Source organism: Oncorhynchus masou, chromosome 5 (genome assembly GCF_036934945.1).
Source record: "Oncorhynchus masou masou isolate Uvic2021 chromosome 5, UVic_Omas_1.1, whole genome shotgun sequence".
NCBI classification, from domain to species: Eukaryota; Metazoa; Chordata; class Actinopteri; order Salmoniformes; family Salmonidae; genus Oncorhynchus; species Oncorhynchus masou.
This window is the reverse complement of record NC_088216.1, coordinates 14,934,387-14,954,937: the sequence shown is the minus strand read 5'-3', so window position 1 is coordinate 14,954,937 and position 20,551 is coordinate 14,934,387. Positions and strand designations below refer to the sequence as shown.

The window sequence follows — 20,551 nt, the reverse complement described above, 5'->3', positions numbered from 1 at the left end:
GTACAGTGCACTACATAGGGAATAGGGTATGATTTAGGAAGTAGACAGTATAGTGCACTACATAGGGAATGGGGTATGATTTAGGAAGTAGACAGTATAGTGCACTACATAGGGTAATTATTTAGGAAGTAGACAGTACAGTGCACTACATAGGGAATAGGGTATGATCTAGGAAGTAGACAGTACAGTGCACTACATAGGGAATAGGGTATGATCTAGGAAGTAGACAGTACAGTGCACTACATAGGGAATAGGGTATGATCTAGGAAGTAGACAGTATAGTGCACTACATAGGGAATAGGGTATGATTTAGGAAGTAGACAGTATAGTGCACTACATAGGGTATGATTTAGGAAGTAGACAGTACAGTGCACTACATAGGGAATATGGTATGCTTTAGGAAGTAGACAGTACAGTGCACTACATAGGGAATAGGGTATGATTTAGGAAGTAGACAGTATAGTGCACTACATAGGGTATGATCTAGGAAGTAGACAGTATAGTGCACTACATAGGGTATGATTTAGGAAGTAGACAGTACAGTGCACTACATAGGGTAATTATTTAGGAAGTAGACAGTATAGTGCACTACATAGGGAATAGGGTATGATTTAGGAAGTAGACAGTATAGTGCACTACATAGGGAATGGGGTATGATTTAGGAAGTAGACAGTATAGTGTACTACATAGGGTATGATCTAGGAAGTAGACAGTACAGTGCTCTACATAGGGAATAGGGTATGATTTAGGAAGTAGACAGTATAGTGCACTACATAGGGTATGATTTAGGAAGTAGACAGTACAGTGCACTACATAGGGTAATTATTTAGGAAGTAGACAGTATAGTGCACTACATAGGGTATGATTTAGGAAGTAGACAGTATAGTGCACTACATAGGGTATGATTTAGGAAGTAGACAGTACAGTGCACTACATAGGGTAATTATTTAGGAAGTAGACAGTATAGTGCACTACATAGGGAATAGGGTATGATTTAGGAAGTAGACAGTACAGTGCACTACATAGGGTAATTATTTAGGAAGTAGAAAGTATAGTGCACTACATAGGGAATAGGGTATGATTTAGAAAGTAGACAGTATAGTGCACTACATAGGGAATAGGGTATGATTTAGGAAGTAGACAGTACAGTGCACTACATAGGGTAATTATTTAGGAAGTAGAAAGTATAGTGCACTACATAGGGTATGATTTAGGGAGTAGACAGTATAGTGCACTACATAGGGTATGATCTAGGGAGTAGACAGTATAGTGCACTACATAGGGTATGATCTAGGAAGTAGACAGTATAGTGCACTACATAGGGTATGATCTAGGAAGTAGACAGTATAGTGCACTACATAGGGTATGATTTAGGGAGTAGACAGTATAGTGCACTACATAGGGTATGATCTAGGAAGTAGACAGTATAGTGCACTACATAGGGTATGATTTAGGAAGTAGACAGTATAGTGCACTACATAGGGTATGATTTAGGGAGTAGACAGTATAGTGCACTACATAGGGAATAGGGTATGATATAGGAAGTAGACAGTACAGTGCACTACATAGGGTATGGGGTATGATTTAGGAAGTAGACAGTACAGTGCACTACATAGGGAATATGGTATGCTTTAGGAAGTAGACAGTATAGTGCACTACATAGGGAATAGGGTATGATTTAGGAAGTAGACAGTATAGTGCACTACATAGGGTATGATTTAGGAAGTAGACAGTACAGTGCACTACATAGGGTAATTATTTAGGAAGTAGACAGTACAGTGCACTACATAGGGAATAGGGTATGATCTAGGAAGTAGACAGTATAGTGCACTACATAGGGTATGATTTAGGAAGTAGACAGTATAGTGCACTACATAGGGTATGATTTAGGAAGTAGACAGTACAGTGCACTACATAGGGTAATTATTTAGGAAGTAGACAGTATAGTGCACTACATAGGGAATAGGGTATGATTTAGGAAGTAGACAGTATAGTGCACTACATAGGGAATAGGGTATGATTTAGAAAGTAGACAGTATAGTGCACTACATAGGGAATAGGGTATGATTTAGGAAGTAGACAGTACAGTGCACTACATAGGGTAATTATTTAGGAAGTAGACAGTATAGTGCACTACATAAGGTATGATTTAGGGAGTAGACAGTATAGTGCACTACATAGGGTATGATCTAGGGAGTAGACAGTATAGTGCACTACATAGGGTATGATCTAGGAAGTAGACAGTATAGTGCACTACATAGGGTATGATCTAGGAAGTAGACAGTATAGTGCACTACATAGGGCATGATTTAGGGAGTAGACAGTATAGTGCACTACATAGGGTATGATCTAGGAAGTAGACAGTATAGTGTACTACATAGGGTATGATTTAGGAAGTAGACAGTATAGTGCACTACATAGGGAATAGGGTATGATTTAGGAAGTAGACAGTACAGTGCACTACATAGGGTATGATTTAGGGAGTAGACAGTATAGTGCACTACATAGGGTATGATTTAGGGAGTAGACAGTATAGTGCACTACATAGGGAATAGGGTATGCTTTAGGAAGTAGACAGTATAGTGCACTACATAGGGTATGATTTAGGAAGTAGACAGTATAGTGCACTACATAGGGTATGATTTAGGAAGTAGACAGTACAGTGCACTACATAGGGTAATTATTTAGGAAGTAGACAGTATAGTGCACTACATAGGGAATAGGGTATGATTTAGGAAGTAGACAGTACAGTGCACTACATAGGGTAATTATTTAGGAAGTAGAAAGTATAGTGCACTACATAGGGAATAGGGTATGATTTAGAAAGTAGACAGTATAGTGCACTACATAGGGAATAGGGTATGATTTAGGAAGTAGACAGTACAGTGCACTACATAGGGTAATTATTTAGGAAGTAGAAAGTATAGTGCACTACATAGGGTATGATTTAGGGAGTAGACAGTATAGTGCACTACATAGGGTATGATCTAGGGAGTAGACAGTATAGTGCACTACATAGGGTATGATCTAGGAAGTAGACAGTATAGTGCACTACATAGGGTATGATTTAGGGAGTAGACAGTATAGTGCACTACATAGGGTATGATCTAGGGAGTAGACAGTATAGTGCACTACATAGGGTATGATTTAGGAAGTAGACAGTATAGTGCACTACATAGGGTATGATTTAGGGAGTAGACAGTATAGTGCACTACATAGGGAATAGGGTATGATTTAGGAAGTAGACAGTACAGTGCACTACATAGGGTATGGGGTATGATTTAGGAAGTAGACAGTACAGTGCACTACATAGGGAATGGGGTATGCTTTAGGAAGTAGACAGTATAGTGCACTACATAGGGAATAGGGTATGATTTAGGAAGTAGACAGTATAGTGCACTACATAGGGTATGATCTAGGAAGTAGACAGTATAGTGCACTACATAGGGTATGATTTAGGAAGTAGACAGTACAGTGCACTACATAGGGTAATTCTTTAGGAAGTAGACAGTACAGTGCACTACATAGGGAATAGGGTATGATCTAGGAAGTAGACAGTATAGTGCACTACATAGGGTATGATTTAGGAAGTAGACAGTATAGTGCACTACATAGGGTATGATTTAGGAAGTAGACAGTACAGTGCACTACATAGGGTAATTATTTAGGAAGTAGACAGTATAGTGCACTACATAGGGAATAGGGTATGATTTAGGAAGTAGACAGTATAGTGCACTACATAGGGAATAGGGTATGATTTAGAAAGTAGACAGTATAGTGCACTACATAGGGAATAGGGTATGATTTAGGAAGTAGACAGTACAGTGCACTACATAGGGTAATTATTTAGGAAGTAGACGGTATAGTGCACTACATAAGGTATGATTTAGGGAGTAGACAGTATAGTGCACTACATAGGGTATGATCTAGGGAGTAGACAGTATAGTGCACTACATAGGGTATGATCTAGGAAGTAGACAGTATAGTGCACTACATAGGGTATGATCTAGGAAGTAGACAGTATAGTGCACTACATAGGGTAATTCTTTAGGAAGTAGACAGTACAGTGCACTACATAGGGAATAGGGTATGATCTAGGAAGTAGACAGTATAGTGCACTACATAGGGTATGATTTAGGAAGTAGACAGTATAGTGCACTACATAGGGTATGATTTAGGAAGTAGACAGTACAGTGCACTACATAGGGTAATTATTTAGGAAGTAGACAGTATAGTGCACTACATAGGGAATAGGGTATGATTTAGGAAGTAGACAGTATAGTGCACTACATAGGGAATAGGGTATGATTTAGAAAGTAGACAGTATAGTGCACTACATAGGGAATAGGGTATGATTTAGGAAGTAGACAGTACAGTGCACTACATAGGGAATAGGGTATGATTTAGAAAGTAGACAGTATAGTGCACTACATAGGGAATAGGGTATGATTTAGGAAGTAGACAGTACAGTGCACTACATAGGGTAATTATTTAGGAAGTAGACAGTATAGTGCACTACATAAGGTATGATTTAGGGAGTAGACAGTATAGTGCACTACATAGGGTATGATTTAGGAAGTAGACAGTATAGTGCACTACATAGGGTATGATCTAGGGAGTAGACAGTATAGTGCACTACATAGGGTAATTATTTAGGAAGTAGACAGTATAGTGCACTACATAGGGAATAGGGTATGATTTAGGAAGTAGACAGTATAGTGCACTACATAGGGAATAGGGTATGATTTAGAAAGTAGACAGTATAGTGCACTACATAGGGAATAGGGTATGATTTAGGAAGTAGACAGTACAGTGCACTACATAGGGTAATTCTTTAGGAAGTAGACAGTACAGTGCACTACATAGGGAATAGGGTATGATCTAGGAAGTAGACAGTATAGTGCACTACATAGGGTATGATTTAGGAAGTAGACAGTATAGTGCACTACATAGGGTATGATTTAGGAAGTAGACAGTACAGTGCACTACATAGGGTAATTATTTAGGAAGTAGACAGTATAGTGCACTACATAGGGAATAGGGTATGATTTAGGAAGTAGACAGTATAGTGCACTACATAGGGAATAGGGTATGATTTAGAAAGTAGACAGTATAGTGCACTACATAGGGAATAGGGTATGATTTAGGAAGTAGACAGTACAGTGCACTACATAGGGTAATTATTTAGGAAGTAGACGGTATAGTGCACTACATAAGGTATGATTTAGGGAGTAGACAGTATAGTGCACTACATAGGGTATGATCTAGGGAGTAGACAGTATAGTGCACTACATAGGGTATGATCTAGGAAGTAGACAGTATAGTGCACTACATAGGGTATGATCTAGGAAGTAGACAGTATAGTGCACTACATAGGGTAATTCTTTAGGAAGTAGACAGTACAGTGCACTACATAGGGAATAGGGTATGATCTAGGAAGTAGACAGTATAGTGCACTACATAGGGTATGATTTAGGAAGTAGACAGTATAGTGCACTACATAGGGTATGATTTAGGAAGTAGACAGTACAGTGCACTACATAGGGTAATTATTTAGGAAGTAGACAGTATAGTGCACTACATAGGGAATAGGGTATGATTTAGGAAGTAGACAGTATAGTGCACTACATAGGGAATAGGGTATGATTTAGAAAGTAGACAGTATAGTGCACTACATAGGGAATAGGGTATGATTTAGGAAGTAGACAGTACAGTGCACTACATAGGGAATAGGGTATGATTTAGAAAGTAGACAGTATAGTGCACTACATAGGGAATAGGGTATGATTTAGAAAGTAGACAGTACAGTGCACTACATAGGGTAATTATTTAGGAAGTAGACAGTATAGTGCACTACATAAGGTATGATTTAGGGAGTAGACAGTATAGTGCACTACATAGGGTATGATTTAGGAAGTAGACAGTATAGTGCACTACATAGGGTATGATCTAGGGAGTAGACAGTATAGTGCACTACATAGGGTATGATCTAGGAAGTAGACAGTATAGTGCACTACATAGGGTATGATCTAGGAAGTAGACAGTATAGTGCACTACATAGGGCATGATTTAGGGAGTAGACAGTATAGTGCACTACATAGGGTATGATCTAGGAAGTAGACAGTATAGTGTACTACATAGGGTATGATTTAGGGAGTAGACAGTATAGTGCACTACATAGGGTATGATCTAGGAAGTAGACAGTATAGTGTACTACATAGGGTATGATTTAGGGAGTAGACAGTATAGTGCACTACATAGGGAATAGGGTATGATTTAGGAAGTAGACAGTACAGTGCACTACATAGGGTATGATTTAGGGAGTAGACAGTATAGTGCACTACATAGGGTATGATTTAGGGAGTAGACAGTATAGTGCACTACATAGGGAATAGGGTATGCTTTAGGAAGTAGACAGTATAGTGCACTACATAGGGTATGATTTAGGAAGTAGACAGTATAGTGCACTACATAGGGTATGATTTAGGAAGTAGACAGTACAGTGCACTACATAGGGTAATTATTTAGGAAGTAGACAGTATAGTGCACTACATAGGGAATAGGGTATGATTTAGGAAGTAGACAGTATAGTGCACTACATAGGGAATAGGGTATGATTTAGAAAGTAGACAGTATAGTGCACTACATAGGGAATAGGGTATGATTTAGGAAGTAGACAGTACAGTGCACTACATAGGGAATAGGGTATGATTTAGAAAGTAGACAGTACAGTGCACTACATAGGGTAATTATTTAGGAAGTAGACAGTATAGTGCACTACATAAGGTATGATTTAGGGAGTAGACAGTATAGTGCACTACATAGGGTATGATTTAGGAAGTAGACAGTATAGTGCACTACATAGGGTATGATCTAGGGAGTAGACAGTATAGTGCACTACATAGGGTATGATCTAGGAAGTAGACAGTATAGTGCACTACATAGGGTATGATCTAGGAAGTAGACAGTATAGTGCACTACATAGGGCATGATTTAGGGAGTAGACAGTATAGTGCACTACATAGGGTATGATCTAGGAAGTAGACAGTATAGTGTACTACATAGGGTATGATTTAGGGAGTAGACAGTATAGTGCACTACATAGGGTATGATCTAGGAAGTAGACAGTATAGTGTACTACATAGGGTATGATTTAGGGAGTAGACAGTATAGTGCACTACATAGGGAATAGGGTATGATTTAGGAAGTAGACAGTACAGTGCACTACATAGGGTATGATTTAGGGAGTAGACAGTATAGTGCACTACATAGGGTATGATTTAGGGAGTAGACAGTATAGTGCACTACATAGGGAATAGGGTATGCTTTAGGAAGTAGACAGTATAGTGCACTACATAGGGTATGATTTAGGAAGTAGACAGTATAGTGCACTACATAGGGTATGATTTAGGGAGTAGACAGTGTAGTGCACTACATAGGGTATGATTTAGGAAGTAGACAGTATAGTGCACTACATAGGGAATAGGGTATTTTTTAAAATTATTATTATTTTTTAAAAACCTTTATTTAGCCTTTATTTAATCTTTATTTAACCAGGCAAGTCAGTTAAGAACAAATTCTTATTTTCAATAACGGTCTAGGAACAGTGGGTTAACTGCCTGTTCAGGGGCAGAACGACAGATTTTGTACCTTGTCAGCTCGGGGGTTTGAACTTGCAACCTTCTGGTTACTAGTCCAATGCTCTAACCACCCCATGATCTAGGAAGTAGACAGAATTGTACTTACAGCAGTTCTAGAGAGCCGAGACCCTCAAACAGTCCTCTGGGGAGATCTGTGATCTTATTACCATACAGGACCCTGTAGAGACCATATAGAATAAGACTGAGTACGATAGCAGTAACACCATGACAATACTAGACAACATGGAGCTCAGGATTCTGTTGCCCCATCTGGCTCATATCACTCATAAGAGGGAACTGGAACACACCCAGACTAAAAGGCACGGCACAGTCCCATTCATCCCAGACAGGGCTATCCCCTAAGGGGACACTTACCAACTACCAACCCCCCCTCCTCCCCTGGACCCCCACAGAAAACAAACACACACACTGTCTCCCAGACCTCCCATTGAGGCTGATTCAGTTGGACACATAAAATAAGGACTGTCTGTTTAACTCTATATAAACCCTATACATTATTTACAATGATATGTACACACACACTCCCTCATGATCATGTATATGCTACAGATGTGTATAACACAGACAGAGACATGTCAACACATACGTTAGTACACACAGACTGGCAGACACACAGACTGACAGACATAAAGAGAGAAAGACAGACACACACACTGATGGCGACAAACACACACAGACACACACACTGATGGCGACACACAGGCACACTCTGATGGTGACACACACACTGATGGCGAAACACAGACACTAATGGCTACACACACACTGATGGCGACACACACTGATGGCGACACACAGACACACACACACACACAGACACTAATGGCTACACACACACTGATGGCGACGCACAGACACACTCTGATGGCGACACACACACTGATGGCGAAACACACACTGATGGCGACACACACACTGATGGCGACACACAGACACTAATGGCTACACACACACTGATGGCGACACACAGACACTAATGGCTACACACACACTGATGGCGACACACAGACACACACACTGATGGCGACACACAGACACACACACTGATGGTGACACACAGACACTAATGGCTACACACACACTGATGGCGACACACAGACACACACACTGATGGCGACACACAGACACACACACTGATGGTGACACACAGACACTAATGGCTACACACACACTGATGGCGACACACAGACACACACACTGATGGCGACACACAGGCACTAATGGCTACACACACACTGATGGCGACACACACACACACACTGATGGCGACACACAGACACACACACTGATGGCGACACACAGACACACACTGATGGTTACACACAGACACACACTGATGGCAACACACAGACACTAATGGCTACACACACGCTGATGGCGACACAGACACACACACTGATGGTTACACACAGACACACTGATGCAAACAGACTCACAGTGAGTTGAGGGCTCTCAGGCCTTGGAAAACATCGGGAGCAATCTCTGATATCTGATTGTTACTCAGATCTCTGGAAAGAAGGAACAACAACAGTGTTACAGCGAGAACCATGAACTTTGACCTCACACTCTCTCTGACTTCGCCACTTAATGACATCTCCTTTAGGGGGCTGCTTCCTAAATGGCACACTATTCACTAGATAGTGCACTACTTTGGACCAGACCACTATTCACTATATAGTGCGCTACTTTGGACCAGGCCACTATTCACTATATAGTGCACTACTTTGGACCAGGCCACTATTCACTATATAGTGCACTACCTTGGACCAGGCCACTATTCACTATATAGTGCACTACTTATGACCAGGCCAAATAGGAGTCTGGTCAAAGAAGTGCCCTATGTAGAGAATAGGATGCCATTTCCCATTTGGGATGCAGCAGACACTGTAAATGCATCCTACAACCTTGGGGAGATGATATAAACCATGCAGAAGAGGAAAACCACAAGAGGACCAGACTAAGGGGAGGTCTCCTGGGTTCGAGCCCACAGAAGAGCTCCTGTGTTGGGCCTCAGAGGTCCAAACCTCTCCTGGATTAGATGGCAATTTTCTTTCTTTTTTTAACCTTTATATATACAGGTTTTTTCTCATTGAGAACATCTCTTTTCCAAGAGAGACCTGGTCCAATAGCAGCAGGGGAACACCGTTTCAGACAGAACAACTTACAGACACTAACACGACATTAAACAAAACTATAAACACGTACAGTACAACAAAAACATTCCACGTAAAAAAACACTAAAAACAGCTGTCCCAAAGACAATTACACTCTTCTATGATGTATACATCGATCAAGTGTTTAAACACCCCCAACGAAACGGTACTTTAACAGAATGATGCAAGTCAAACGTGCACACACACACACACACACACACACACACACACACACACACACACACACTAACCCTCCACTTCCTACCCCTCATCCTGCCTTAACCCCCCTCGCCCTGGCTCACTGAGAGTTCAACTAAAGGGCTCCAAAAACCAGTAGCAGATAACAGATAAGATTCTTACTGTATATAATCACTCTGTAGGGTAGGAGAAAGGGGGTTTAGGGGGGTGTGTGTGTGTAGAGGTCAAAGGTGGAAGGTCAGGAGTTTTATTTGATTTTATTAGGATATATTTTAGTGCTCATTAGGACTAATCTAAGAGTCCTTAAACATAACAAATAATAATAATAGGATCACATTTTCACATATAAGCCACTGTTCCAAACAGAAATAACAAACTGACATGTTGACCAGATGAATCCTCTAACAGTCTAGACAGACGACCATAGTCAACCATGGTCCTGCACAACCTTCCAATGTATTATATTTAAATGGTTCGAAAGTATTACTTGATTTTATACATTGAAAGGCTTCTGGTTTGCCCAGATAAATTATTCAATTTCTTTATTGTACTAAATTGAAATGTTATTTTGCCTATTTGTCTTTTCTGTCTGGATAACACATAGATGGTGGACAATCTATTCCTAGTATTGACTGAATGTCTGTCTCTTACCAACTGAATACTGTTGTGAATAGAGTTTGGCTGTTTTAAATGGTGTACATTGTGAAATAAACAACCATGTTTTTTCTTCTTGAATTATCTTGTTGCTTAATGACCAACCAAGAGCATTGATCATTACAACAGAAGAACCATATCTCCACCTTAAAACAATCCTTGCTGCTTTGCTCTGTTCAATCTGCAGCCTCCTATTAGAACTTGCTGATGCATTTCCCCAGACCACAGAACAGTAGTTTACCTGACTCCCAATTACTGCTTGGCCTGTTTTCTTAAGAGTCTTCCCCGGTAAATATTATATCCTTCTGATCATGCATGCAGTTGTATTTGACATTTTTACATAGATGAGCTATTTGAGATGACCACGATAAGCAGTTGTCTAGCTGCACCCCTCAGTTGGTTTCTACCACTTCCTCAATTTGTACTCCCCCATACCTAACTGCATCCCATGCTGTGTTGCCTTTTCCTGGTGGAACAGACCAGCACAACCATAGGTTTCTTGGTGTGCAAAACAAGTTTGTTCTGGAAAACCCAATCCCTGATATTTCCCAGATCTACTTGTACCTGTTGAACCGATTGTCTTGTTGTATACATTGCAGTATCATCTGTAAACATAGCAGCTTGAGTTTCAGACGAGGCACAAGGAAGGTCGTTGGTATATGTTAAGGAAAGGGGGTTGACTAGTTACATTCTGCGCAGCTTCTTGTAGGAGGTGAAGGCCCCAGGAGGAACTGACTTGATGCCATTCTGCTCCAGACGACTAGGAGGGAGAGAAGGAGGGAAGGAAAAGGGAGAGAGTGAGGGGAGGAAAAGGGAGAGAGTGAGGGGAGGAAAAGGGAGAGAGTAAGGGGAGGAAAAGGGAGAGAGTGAAGGGAGGAAAGGGAGAGAGTGAGGGGAGGAAAAGGGAGAGAGTGAGGGGAGGAAAAGGGAGAGAGTGGGGGGAGGAAAGGGAGAGAGTGGGGGGAGGAAAGGGAGAGAGTGAGGGGAGGAAAAGGGAGAGAGTGAGGGGAGGAAAAGGGAGAGAGTGGGGGAGGAAAGGGAGAGAGTGAGGGGAGGAAAAGGGAGAGAGTGAGGGGAAGGAAAGGGAGAGAGTGAGGGGAAGAAAAGGGAGAGAGTGAGGGGAGGAAAGGGAGAGAGTGAGGGGAGGAAAGGGAGAGAGTGAGGGGAGGAAAGGGAGAGAGTGAGGGGAGGAAAAGGGAGAGAGTGAGGGAAGGAAAGGGAGAGAGTGAGGGGAGGAAAAGGGAGCGAGTGAGGGGAGGAAAAGGGAGAGAGTGAGGGGAGGAAAGGGAGAGAGTGAGGGGAGGAAAAGGGAAAGAGTGAGGGGAGGAAAAGGGAGAGAGTGAGGGGAGGAAAAGGGAGAGAGTGAGGGGAGAAAAGGGGAGAGAGTGAGGGGAGGAAAAGGGAGAGAGTGAGGGGAGGAAAAGGGAGAGAGTGAGGGGAGGAAAGAAGAGAGAGGGTGGGAGACAGAGGGGAGGAGAAGGGAGGGGGAGACCCATCGGCAATGAGATTCATTCAAATTACACCCATGTAAGATATAGGAGAAACTTAGTCTCTTTCTCTCTCTCTGTGTGTGTGTAAGTATGTGTGTGTTTTGTGTGTGTGAGAGACAGGAAATGTTGAGGGTATCAGACACAGTTTGACATATTTGTGTGACTGGAGCCGTTAGCTGACCAGGGGAATGCTCACCTGTTAAACTGCCAAACCACTCAGAGACTGCAGCATTACACTACTAACCCCTCTGTCTGTCTCTCTCTGCTTCTGTCTGTCTCTCTCCTGTCTGTCTGTCTCTCTCTGCTTCTGTCTGTCTCTCTCCTGTCTGTCTGTCTCTCTCTCCTTCTGTCTGTCGGTCTCTCTCTCCTTCTGTCTGTCGGTCTCTCTCTCCTTCGGTCTGTCTCTCTCTCCTTCTGTCTGTCTCTCTCTCCTTCTGTCTGTCTCTCTCTCCTTCTGTCTGTCTCTCTCTCCTTCTGTCTGTCTCTCTCTCCTTCTGTCTGTCTCTCTCCCGTCTGTTTCTCTCTCCTTCTGTCTGTCTCTCTCTCCTTCGGTCTGTCTCTCTCCTGTCTGTTTCTCTCTCCTCCTGTCTGTCTCTCTCTCCTCCTGTCTGTCTGTCTCTCTCTCCTCCTGTCTGTCTCTCTCCTGTCTCTCTCTCTCTCTTCTTCTGTCTGTCTCTCTCTCCTTCTGTCTGTTATTCTTCTGAGAAAGTCTTAGAAAGTCCCTCTCTCTCCCTAACCTCAAACACATTCTACTATTTCCTCATCCTCCTCTCACCATCTCTCTCTTTTTCTCTCCCTCCTGTCTGAGTGTGTGTGTGTGTGTGTGTGTGTGTGTGTGTGTGTGTGTGTGTGTGTGTGTGTGTGTGTGTGTGTGTGTGTGTGCGCGTGCGCGCGTGCGTGTGTGTGATCCTGCATGTGTCCTTCAGGTCTAAGAGGTTAAACCCAGGGAGATGTTAAGTTGAGAGATGAGCCTGTGTAAAAGTCAAGGGTTAAGTGTCCATATATGGACATGGTCGGTGTGGAGGGGCGGGGTGGTAAGCTGCTGTCAAGGAATAGAAATATCCTTTCTAGAGCAGCTCTGATGCATTAATGATACACACACATCAACTCTTACTGGTCAGATGGCCACATATTCATCTGATTGGATAAACTGTAGCATATACATATATTAATACAGGATAACCAATGACACACAGACATATCTTATTGGTCAGCGGGCCACCATATCAATATGCAATGACAATCATGATGATTATACAGTATTTATATGGCCCATGAACAGTATGAATGGTCATATGTGGTGTGGTTATTCTACGTGGTGTAGTTATTCTACATGGTGTGGTTATTCTACATGGTGGATTTATTCTACATGGTGTGGTTATTCTGTATGGTGGATTTATTCTACATGGTGTGGTTATTCTGTATGGTGTGGTTATTTAATATGGTTCAGTTATTCTACATGGTGCAGTTATTCTATATGGTGCAGTTATTCTGCATGGTGCGGTTATTCTGTATGGTGGATTTATTCTACATGGTGTGGTTATTCTGTATGGTGTGGTTATTTAATATGGTTCAGTTATTCTACATGGTGCAGTTATTCTATATGGTGCAGTTATTCTGTATGGTGCGGTTATTCTGTATGGTGTGTGATACCTCAATGACTCTACTGTTTGGCTGTTTTTGTAATGCAGAATAGACATTGGTCTCAATGGGATTTCCTGCTTAAATGAAGGTTAAATGAATAAATCAATACTAACACCAGTAAGTAAATTGACCAGGTGTGGTGATGAGCATGAACTGACCATGTCGACGGTCTCAGATCTCGCTCATGGCTTCAGGCAGGTGAGCAGGTATGGCCACCTCGTATCTTATAAACCATAGTTAAAGCTTTGTGGTCTTGTTGACCATGTGTGGTCATGCTGACCGTGTGCAGTGCTCACATCTCAGTCATGGCTTCAGGCAGGTGAGCAGGTATGGCAGTGAGGCCCTTGCCTCTACAGTCTACGATGTTGTTACTACAGGAACACATGGGAGGACAGGAGCCAGACGCCAGGCTACACGGCTGGACAAACGCACTGTCACTCTGACCTGGAGAGAGAGTGAGAGAAAGAGAGAGAAAGACAAAGAGAGAGAGCGAGAGAGAGCGAGCGAGAAAGACAAAGAGAGAGAGCGAGAGAGAGCGAGCGAGAAAGACAAAGGGAGAGAGCAAGAGAGAGCGAGCGAGAAAGACAAAGGGAGAGAGCAAGAGAGAGCGAGCGAGAAAGACAAAGGGAGAGAGCAAGAGAGAAAGAGAAAAAGAGAGAGAGAGTTTAAAATGAGAGAGAGTGATTATTGTGTATTATTGAATGATTATTAGTTGCTATGTAAATACCAGGTGATTTCTGGACAGTAAATCAAAGTCATACCAAGGGAAGGACATGGCATAGAAAGGCTCCACACAAAATCTAGTGCTGTATCTCAGCTGGTGAACTCTAACCTCTGTCTTACCTGAGCAGGTGACCTCTACAGGTAAACTCTACCCTCTAACCTCTGACCCCTGTCTTACCTGAGCAGGTGACCTCTACAGGTAAACTCTACCCTCCAACCTCTGACCTCTGTCTTACCTGAGCAGGTGAACTCTACAGGTAAACTCTACCTTCTAGCCTCTGACCCCTTTCTTACCTGAGCAGGTGACCTCTACAGATAAACTCTACCCTCTAGCCTCTGACCCCTGTCTTACCTGAGCAGGTGACCTCTACAGGTCAAGTCTACCCTCTAACCTCTGACCTCTGTCTTACCTGTGAAGGTGACCTTTACAGGTAAACTTGATTTACCCTCTAACCTCTGACCCCTGTCTTACCTGAGCAGGGGCCCTCTACAGGTAAACTCTACCCTCTAGCCTCTGACCCCTGTCTTACCTGAGCAGGGGCCCTCTACAGGTAAACTCTACCCTCTAACCTCTGACCCCTGTCTTACCTGAGCAGGGGACCTCTACGGGTAAACTCTATCCTCTGACCCCTGTCTTACCTGAGCAGGGGCCCTCTACAGGTAAACTCTACCCTCTAACCTCTGACCCCTGTCTTACCTGAGCAGGGGACCTCTACGGGTAAACTCTATCCTCTGACCCCTGTCTTACCTGAGCAGGGGCCCTCTACAGGTAAACTCTACCCTCTAACCTCTGACCCCTGGCTTACCTGAGCAGGGGACCTCTACAGGTAAACTCTATCCTCTGACCCCTGTCTTACCTGAGCAGGGGACCTCTACGGGTAAACTCTATGCTCTGACCCCTGTCTTACCTGAGCAGGGTCCCTCTACAGGTAAACTCTATCCTCTGACCCCTGCCTTACCTGAGCAGGGGACCTCTACAGGTAAACTCTATCCTCTGACCCCTGTCTTACCTGAGCAGGAGACCTCTACAGGTAAACTCTACTCTCTAACCTCTGACCCCTGTCTTACCTGAGCAGGGGACCTCTACAGGTAAACTCTACCCTCTATCCTCTGACCCCTGTCTTACCTGAGCAGGGGACCTCTACAGGTAAACTCTATCCTCTGACCCCTGTCTTACCTGAGCAGGGGACCTCTACAGGTCAACTCTACCCTCTAACCTCTGACCCCTGGCTTACCTGAGCAGGGGACCTCTACAGGTAAACTCTACCCTCTATCCTCTGACCCCTGTCTTACCTGAGCAGGGGACCTCTACAGGTAAACTCTATCCTCTGACCCCTGTCTTACCTGAGCAGGGGCCCTCTACAGGTAAACTCTATCCTCTGACCCCTGCCTTACCTGAGCAGGGGACCTCTACAGGTAAACTCTATTCTCTGACCCCTGCCTTACCTGAGCAGGGGACCTCTACAGGTAAACTCTAACCTCTGACTCCTGCCTCACCTGAGCAGGTGAACTCGTTCTTCTGCAGTTCAGCCAGGTTGAGTCCCCTGAGGGTTGGAGGGGAGCTGCACTGTGTGTACAGACCCAGGGTGGGCCTCTGTCTCAGCCAGGGAGACAGCCAGGACAGGTGACAGTCACACCTCAGACTGTTAGAGTGGAGACGACTGGAGGGAGAGGACGAGGAAGGAGGAGGTTTATTGTCCAATGTACCAGGATGTCAAAGGAAATGTGTATTGTGCTTTCCCAACCCTCTGAAAAACACAGAGAGGTTGGAATAGAGGGGAACCACTAGGAGAGAGAGAGGGAGAGGAGGGGGGATCCCTTACCCATCTCTCACTGAGACTCTCACTCCAAACCATCATCTGCACACACACACGCACTGTCTGAACCAGTTTCCCCCATACTGTTGTAGCCCTATACTATAACCCTAAATCTCAGCTTTAACAATGGACGGGATTCTAGTTGTGTGTGTGTGTGTGTGTGTGTGTGTGTGTGTGTGTGTGTGTGTGTGTGTGTGTGTGTGTGTGTGTGTGTGTGTGTGTGTGTGTGTGTGTGTGTGTGTGTGTGTGTGTGTGTGTGTGTGTGTGATTTCCAGGGGCGTCTGTCGTTGGACAGTTGGTTGACAGGAGCTTGGTGCCTTGAAGTCCCAGCAAATCCCCCACAACCCTTCTGTGGTGGGTGGAAGGGGGCCAAGTCTCCTGAGAATGGGCCTGGGGGTTGGGGTCCCCCCCAAGAGGCTGGGCCTTTCCTGAGACAGCGCTACATCTCTGATTGACTGGTTTATGGGTACAGAGGCATTCATACAAGATGTGTGTATGTGAAGTGTGTTTCTCACTAGCGGTTGGCTCAGCCAAATTTCAGTAGGCATCTGCCTCTGATTCCAAAGGTTGCATGTTCGAATCCAGCGATAGAAAGTTGTTCTTGATATTTTAGTTTTAAGCCCATCTCAAACCTTAAACCTTAAACATAACAGAGTTAATGCCCTTAAAGCTGCAATATGTAACTTTTTGGGTGCCCCTACCAAATTAACATAGACATGGTTATTGAAACAAGTCCAAGGAGCAGTAGATCTGTTCTATGTGCACTACTACTATGCTTCGTGCCTAAATTACATGTTTGCATCTTTTACTTTTGGTTTTGCTTCAAACAGCTGAAAATACAATATACTTGCTTATTTAAAATCACATACATTTAAATTAGGAAAACTATTAGAATTTTAGCAACCAGGAAATGGCGGAGCGATTTCTGCATATTGCATCTTTAAGAATTTGGAATTAATGCCTGAACATAACCCTGACTTTAAATATCCAGAGTTAATACCTGAACATAACCCTGACTTTAAATATTCACAGTTAATACCTGAACATAACCCTGACTTTAAATATCCAGAGTTAATACCTGAACATAACCCTGACTTTAAATATTCAGAGTTAATACCTGAACATAACCCTGACTTTAAATATTCAGAGTTAATACCTGAACATAACCCTGACTTTAAATATTCAGAGTTAATACCTGAACATAACCCTGACTTTAAATATTCAGAGTTAATACCTGAACATAACCCTGACTTTAAATATTCAGAGTTAATACCTGAACATAACCCTGACTTTAAATATTCAGAGTTAATACCTGAACATAACCCTGACTTTAAATATTCAGAGTTAATACCTGAACATAACCCTGACTTTAAATATTCAGAGTTAATACCTGAACATAACCCTGACTTTAAATATTCAGAGTTAATACCTGAACATAACCCTGACTTTAAATATCCAGAGTTAATACCTGAACATAACCCTGACTTTAAATATCCAGAGTTAATACCTGAACATAACCCTGACTTTAAATATTCAGAGTTAATACCTGAACATAACCCTGACTTTAAATATCCAGAGTTAATACCTGAACATAACCCTGACTTTAAATATCCACAGTTAATACCTGAACATAACCCTGACTTTAAATATCCACAGTTAATACCTGAACATAACCCTGACTTTAAATATTCAGAATTAATGCCTGAACATAACCCTGACTTTAAATATCCACAGTTAATACCTGAACATAACCCTGACTTTAAATATCCACAGTTAATACCTGAACATAACCCTGACTTTAAATATCCACAGTTAATACCTGAACATAACCCTGACTTTAAATATCCAGAGTTAATACCTGAACATAACCCTGACTTTAAATATCCAGAGTTAATACCTGAACATAACCCTGACTTTAAATATCCACAGTTAATACCTGAACATAACCCTGACTTTAAATATCCACAGTTAATGCCTGAACATAACCCTGACTTTAAATATCCAGAGTTAATACCTGAACATAACCCTGACTTTAAATATCCACAGTTAATACCTGAACATAACCCTGACTTTAAATATCCAGAGTTAATACCTGAACATAACCCTGACTTTAAATATCCACAGTTAATACCTGAACATAACCCTGACTTTAAATATCCACAGTTAATGCCTGAACATAACCCTGACTTTAAATATCCGAGATCTGCAGCTGTGGGGGTATCTTCATCCTGATGTGTTTCTACAATAACTGTGTCACTGAGTAGTAGTGATGGGAAAAACCATAGTTGCATATCACAATATTGTTCTTGACATTATATACACTATATATACTTTGACTCCAAGTATCGATTGGTAAAAAACAGGTAGTGTTAACTAGTGAAAAGTCGGCTGTAGCTGCGCCAAAACGAATCGAAACAAAATGTTCTCCTGCTCTCTGGTCTCTCTGCAGCAGACGCATAGCGAGCGATATGTTCCCAGATAGCACACACCCGTCTGCCCAATGTGGGCTCCATGTCTCCAGGGTACATTGGGAAGATGCCGTTTACACAGTGTTCACTCATTGCCAAGACGTCTTACAGATGTACAGTTCTACATTCTACAGTTCTACATATTATGCGTCGGTCAGACATCAACATTCTATGCTGATGTCTCTCTGACATCTTCCCATTGGGAAAACATTCCCCAAACAACATATTCCCCACGCAATTTGATATGTCGGACACCTAAGTGTCATGAGTTCCCTGGCAGTGCATGCTATCTGGGTTTGAACATCAAATCACAATCAAATTGCAGAATCGAATAGCAATTCATCTAGAATCGTGAGAATCGCAATACATCTAGAATCACAATGCATCTAGAATCATGAGAATCACAATACATCTAGAATCACAATGCATCTAGAATCATGAGAATCACAATACATCTAGAATCACAATGCATCTAGAATCATGAGAATCACAATACATCTAGAATGGTGAGAATCATAATATATATTGAATCGGCACCAAAGTGTCATGAGTTCGCTGACAGTCCTACTGAGTAGTGTTGGATTGTGGGTAGTGCAGTTCAACAGAGAGGGACTCACAAGGTGCGTAGTTTGGGCATGTGGTTGAAGCTGGAGACTGGAATGCTGCTTATGTTGTTGTTGTTCAATGTGCTGCCGAGAGAGAGAGAGACAGAGACAGAGAGACAGAGAGACAGAGAGAGAGAGAGAGAGAGAGAGAGAATATTAGTTGACATCACTTAGGAGAAGAAAGCTGCACACAGACACAGTCTTTCTCTATAATACTTACAGAACCTCCAGAGTTCTCAGAGCACGGAAGGCCCCCTCCTCGATGCAAGTGATGTGGTTCTTATCCAGTTGACTGGAGACACAAAACACATATAATGGCTTCCATGAGAGAGAGAGAGAGAGAGAGAGAGAGAGAGAGAGAGAGAGAGAGAGAGAGAGAGAGAGAGAGAGAGAGTGTGTGTGTGTGTGAGAGTGAGTGTGAGAGTGTGTGTGTGTGAGTGTGTGAGAGTGAGAGTGTGTGTGAGAGTGTGTGTGTGTGTGTGTGTGTGTGTGTGTGAGTGTGTGTCACTCACAGGTTCCTGATGTCCGTGGCCCCTCTGAAAGCTCTCCTGGGAATGGCTTGGATAGCATTCTCACTAAGGTCCCTGAGAAGGAATGAGGGAGGGAGGGGTGAGGGAGAGAGAAAATGGGAAAAAGAATGAAAGACAATTTAAACAAAGTGTAGCTTTTCCAATGTGAAATTCATGTAGAAAGAAAAGAGCTATCAAAAGAAGAAGAGTACGGAGCAGACAGTGTGGATCAGACAGTGTGGATCAGACAGTGTGGATCAGACAGTGTGGAGCAGACAGTGTTGATCAGTGTAGAGCAGACAGTGTAGAGCAGACAGTGTTGATCAGTGTGGAGCAGACAGTGTTGATCAGTGTGTAGCAGACAGTATAGAGCAGACAGTGTAGAGCAGACAGTGTTGATCAGTGTGTAGCAGACAGTGTTGATCAGTGTAGAGCAGACAGTGTAGAGCAGACAGTGTTGATCAGTGTAGAGCAGACAGTGTAGAGCAGACAGTGTTGATCAGTGTAGAGCAGACAGTGTAGAGCAGACAGTGTAGAGCAGACAGTGTTGATCAGTGTAGAGCAGACAGTGTAGAGCAGACAGTGTTGCTCAGTGTAGAGCAGACAGTGTGGAGCAGACAGTGTTGATC

At 42.8% G+C, this 20,551-nt stretch overlaps 1 protein-coding gene across 1 annotated transcript in view; it reads right to left on the bottom strand.

Annotated features, from left to right (window-relative positions):
- LOC135528314 (slit homolog 1 protein-like) overlaps positions 1-19,991 on the bottom strand; it is a 186,981-nt gene extending 166,990 nt beyond the window's left edge. Inside the window, 8 exon segments of the mRNA XM_064957308.1 lie at positions 7,747-7,818; positions 9,098-9,169; positions 11,355-11,426; positions 14,097-14,244; positions 16,021-16,184; positions 19,426-19,497; positions 19,634-19,705; positions 19,926-19,991. Of these exon segments, the coding sequence (XP_064813380.1) occupies positions 7,747-7,818; positions 9,098-9,169; positions 11,355-11,426; positions 14,097-14,244; positions 16,021-16,184; positions 19,426-19,445 (548 nt within the window). The 5' untranslated portion in view covers positions 19,446-19,497; positions 19,634-19,705; positions 19,926-19,991.
- Between the last annotated feature and the right edge of the window lie 560 nt (positions 19,992-20,551).